We start from the raw sequence: 4348 nt of genomic DNA, 5'->3' as shown, positions 1-4348 counted from the left end.
GAGGGGGTCCTGCATTGTAGAGACAGGCAGAGGGAAAGAAACAAACAAAACAAAAGAAGAAAGGCTAAGTCTGGTGATGACCAGATAGCCAAGCATGAAGGTGCCAACGACTTGCTGAGGGAAATGGTCCGGCAAGGGAGCTAGGGGGGAGATTCTAGTCCCGAAGGATGAATCTCAAGGTTGGGTGGTAGATTGGAAGCAGGAGAATCAGTGAAGGGCCGAATTCTGGAGCACTTGTAAGTTACAGCAGTGTAGGTAAGTGAGTGAACACTCGTAAGCAATTCTGTAAGAGTATCAGATAAAGTAAATGTACTGAAAAAATTAACAACTACTGTAAGTAAACCCAAGAACTTGCTAGTGTCACGGAGTTTTGTGTTAACTGAAGGAAAGACAACAAATAGAATGTATTCCCCCTGTTGTTTATTATTTGTTTTTAAAAAATAGTGGCAGTAATATTAGAAACCCTCCATGAAGGTGGGCAAATTCTATGGACATTACTGAACGATCATAGTCGACAACCATAGTCGGATTATTCCTAAATATAGGTGGACTGTATAGCAGAGGATATAGTGGGGAATGAACTGTTAACACTTCTTTGTTAGACATAAATAGCAAAATTGGTTTATGCAAGATTCAGTGTATTAATTAATAGAAGTAAGAGGGTTCATTGAACGCTATAAAACCCTTACCACGAACAGGAATGGAGCTAAAGCACTTGTTGTTTCTAAAAAAAAAATTATGCATAACAATCCAAACTTCTAGTAGAAGAATCCACCAAACGAAAGAGAAATCCCCAAATATCAGGAACGGGTGAGGTCCCAGTTCCGTGGGTAACGCTGCATGCACCCTCACTTGGAAATGCCGGGACTAGGATGATGTTGGAATCTTGAGACATAGGTCTCGGGTCTTGGCCGCACTAACATAAAGCTAACCGGAAGGGTAGGCTACAACTTTTAGGAGGGGCAGGGCCTTACACAGTTCAAACACTGAAGTAAACCCTCGAAACCCTCATGCAGAACCAAACCCTCAAGTGACTAAAAAGCGGTAAATACATCAGGTTTGGAATAAACTGGAAAACTGGACAAACGACACAGCTAAATAGCGAAATAGATTCTTTCAAGATGATAATGTCAACTGGAAACTAAATAATTATATTCTACAAAAAAAACAGAGCCACTAATTCAATGAGCTGAGATAGCTTTGAACAACTAAATAGAACCAAAATCTGAGTGAGAAACTATTAAATGAAGCCATATTACGTATTCAAGTTCCAACAAAACTACCATGTTCAGTTCCAAAACTAGAAGACAAATAAACTGGACGCACATTACATATTACTTTACCAAAAGTTGGGGCCATGAAAATGGAGAAGTTGCCCAGAGTCATAAGTTAATACTAGACAAGACTTGGTATAAGATTAACAAATAAAACTACATGTACAGCCAAAGCAGCTCAAAGAAACAAACCACGAGGGACGAAGTCTCATATACATTAAATTAGAAAAACAAAATCCCTTCACGGGATTGGCCACACTGGGACCCGAAATAGGGTCACCCAATAGTGAGCTCATGCGAGCTATAGATACAACTCAGGTGCAACGGCCTGTAGACTAGGGTCCAGCTCCAACATCTATAATCAATAGCAAGTGGAAATTCATCATACCGGTGGAAAGCCAGGATGCTTATGAGCTCACCACTTTGTCCAGTGTCATCCATGACCCGGATAGAAGGAGTGAAGATACCTGTGTGCAAGCAAAACATTATGGTTAAAAAAAATGTAAATACCTATCCTGTATAAGAAAGGATCTATCTACAAAACAAACGACTGCAAAATTGACGAAACTAGGCTGTGCAGGAAAGGAAACTGCTATTTAATTACCTGGGTGATAAAACCCAGTGGTAGGGTTAGGTTCCGAAGTCTCGCGCGCATGTTCTCTACAACCAAACCCTAGAACAGAGACTGCCAAGCCCGCAGCCGAGATAGGAGGCGAAGCAAGTTCCAGGTCTTTCCATGAAAGAATGGGACTACAATTTGGCACCAAGGGTAGAGTTAGTTGGCAGGTATCCATGGCAACCGTAGGATCATCATTCCAGTGTCGTAGCCGTCGATGCATGAGGGATCCCGAGGTGGCAACTGTAGACTACCAATGCCACGTACCCAGGGTGGGACAGAAAGATTAATGCACAATTAATATTAACCAGTCACCCAAATCAACGTGAATCAAACAACAAGACTACAACACCATTAAATTCTATACACCTGTAGGATTACATGAATCATTGGGTGGAATTCGTGCCATCTGCCAACAGGTTCAAGTCGTAGAAAATTGCGTGGAAACCATCGCAGTTCTGTCCAAAAGAATGGGTGGTATGTACAGATACAGGACTTGTTTCTTTGCAGGCTTTAAATGTGAGCCATTATGTGAGTGTACATAAAGGATATGAAATACATATCCGCCAACCATATAAAGAACATATCTATGTGTTGGCAAACTATATATATATATATATATATATATATATATATATATATATATATATGTTACAGATCCGTCAACCATATAAAGAATATGTCTATGTGTTACTGGATCGTCAACCATATAAAGAACATATCTATGTGTTGGCAACTATATATATGTGTACATATATTTAAAAAAAAAATGTATCTAGACATATGACAAGTGGTATCAGAGCCAATTTTAAAAAATTGTCGCCCCTCGAGTAAACACCAGAAAAAAAAAAGAGAGACGAAGTCAAATCATTACATATTTTGCAATTGCAATTCTTCTTATATTTAAAGGAAGCAGTTAATGTGTTAACCCTTCTTTTGGTTCTGTTCTTAGGCTAAGAGCAGGGGGAAACAGAAGACAGCCAATATGTGAAGGTCGGGCAGTGCTCCCCATAGGTTTGTAGCAGGCCAGGGACCTGCAACAGACCCTGGAATTAACCCAGAATTATGGGTACAGCTTGGGGAGGAGACTCGCAGTACGAACCTAGCAATATTAGAGACAGTACAGGAACTGAAAAACGAAATGGCCCGATTACGGGAGGATAACACAAGGTTGACCATGGAGCAGGAAAGGATTTTAAAGAGCCTATCAGACAAACAGAATCAACAACCGCTGAATCCCAGTGCTGAGCAGCAAAGAGTGTCAGAAGAACAAAATCACCACACAGAACCAGAGGAGTCAGAAGGAAGGGATGAAGAACGGGAAGAACGATCTGATAATGCTTCCGAGCAGCAGACATAAAAAAGGCAACGGATAGAGTTGCAAGGGGAATTCCGTAAGATCAAACCGCCACACTTTGACGGAGAACAAGAGGAAGCAGCTGAGGCATGGTTGATTAATATGAACAAATATTTCCAGCTATACGAATACGATCACAACCTCAAGGCACGGTTAGCCATTTTCCAATTACAAGGGAAGGCCACTCTGTGGTGGGAGGAAGTTAAAATTGTGAAAGGAGTAAGTGAGCAGAATATTACTTGGGACAAATTTCAAAAATATTTCAAGGAAAGGTACCTGACAGAACGTTTCTATGACGAAAAGGCGAGGGAATTCCATGACTTGCGTTTGGGACAACAGACCATGGACGAATTTATTACTCGTTTTACATCATTACTTCGTTATGTACCTTATATTAGGGAGGAAAAGGCTAAAGTACAGAGGTTTGTCAGCAGTTTACCCTCGAATATGAGGGAAAGGATTGAGTTTGACAATCCAAAAACAATGGACGAAGTAATACGCAAAGCCAGAATTTGTTACCAGTAAAGTAAATAGAAGGGAGAGGTTCTGGGTAAAAGATGGACTGATAAGAGAAACAACAAATTGGCTGGGAATAATAAAGGGAATCGAGGTGGAGGTAGCAAGGGCCTTGCCAAAGGGCAAAACAGTAGAAATTTATAGAAAAGCTCCCTCAGGTCAAAACCAACTAGTGAGTCAAGGATCAGTGAACCACCTAGAAAATTTGATAGCAAAGGGACAACAAGGCCTCCCGTGCAGTGTTGGGGCTGCGGTGGACCTCATTACATCAAAAACTGTCCACAACGGAAGGGAACCGAACAGATTTCCCAGATCCATGAAGCATCGACAGTCGGTGACGTAGGACGTAGTCTGCCAAGGATTAATGCTGCCCTGGAAGATCGTCAGGTGGAGTACCAGCCGACCATGGTGGAATTCGAAGGTAAAATTTCAGACCTTACTATAACTGTTTTAATTGATCCTGGAGCCACATTAAGTTATATTAGTCCTAAGGTTGTAGAGCATTGTAAACTGAAACCTATTAAATTCAATAACCCTTGGCTAGTACAGCTAGCTACAGGGGCCAAAAGATGAGTGCTTGCAAAA

The 4348-nt window shown here is 41.1% G+C and overlaps 1 protein-coding gene across 1 annotated transcript; it reads left to right on the top strand.

Annotated features, from left to right (window-relative positions):
- Window positions 1-3349: 3349 nt before the first annotated feature.
- On the top strand, window positions 3350-3772 carry LOC149216094 (uncharacterized). Its single transcript, XM_089389822.1, has one exon. The coding sequence runs from the start codon at window positions 3350-3352 to the stop codon at window positions 3770-3772; it is 423 nt and encodes a 140-aa protein (XP_089245948.1).
- The last annotated feature ends 576 nt before the right edge of the window (window positions 3773-4348 follow it).

This window comes from Pinus tabuliformis, chromosome 1_1 (genome assembly GCF_031772625.1).
Source record: "Pinus tabuliformis cultivar Carrire ecotype Pingquan chromosome 1_1, CPIR1, whole genome shotgun sequence".
NCBI lineage: Eukaryota > Viridiplantae > Streptophyta > Pinopsida > Pinales > Pinaceae > Pinus > Pinus tabuliformis.
Note: the sequence above shows the minus strand (reverse complement) of the source record. Positions and strands in the feature narration are given on the sequence as shown.

Coding starts and splice junctions, on each gene's coding strand:
- LOC149216094 (XM_089389822.1), top strand. CDS start 3,350: ATGAACAAATATTTCCAGCTATACGAATACGATCACAACCTCAAGGCA.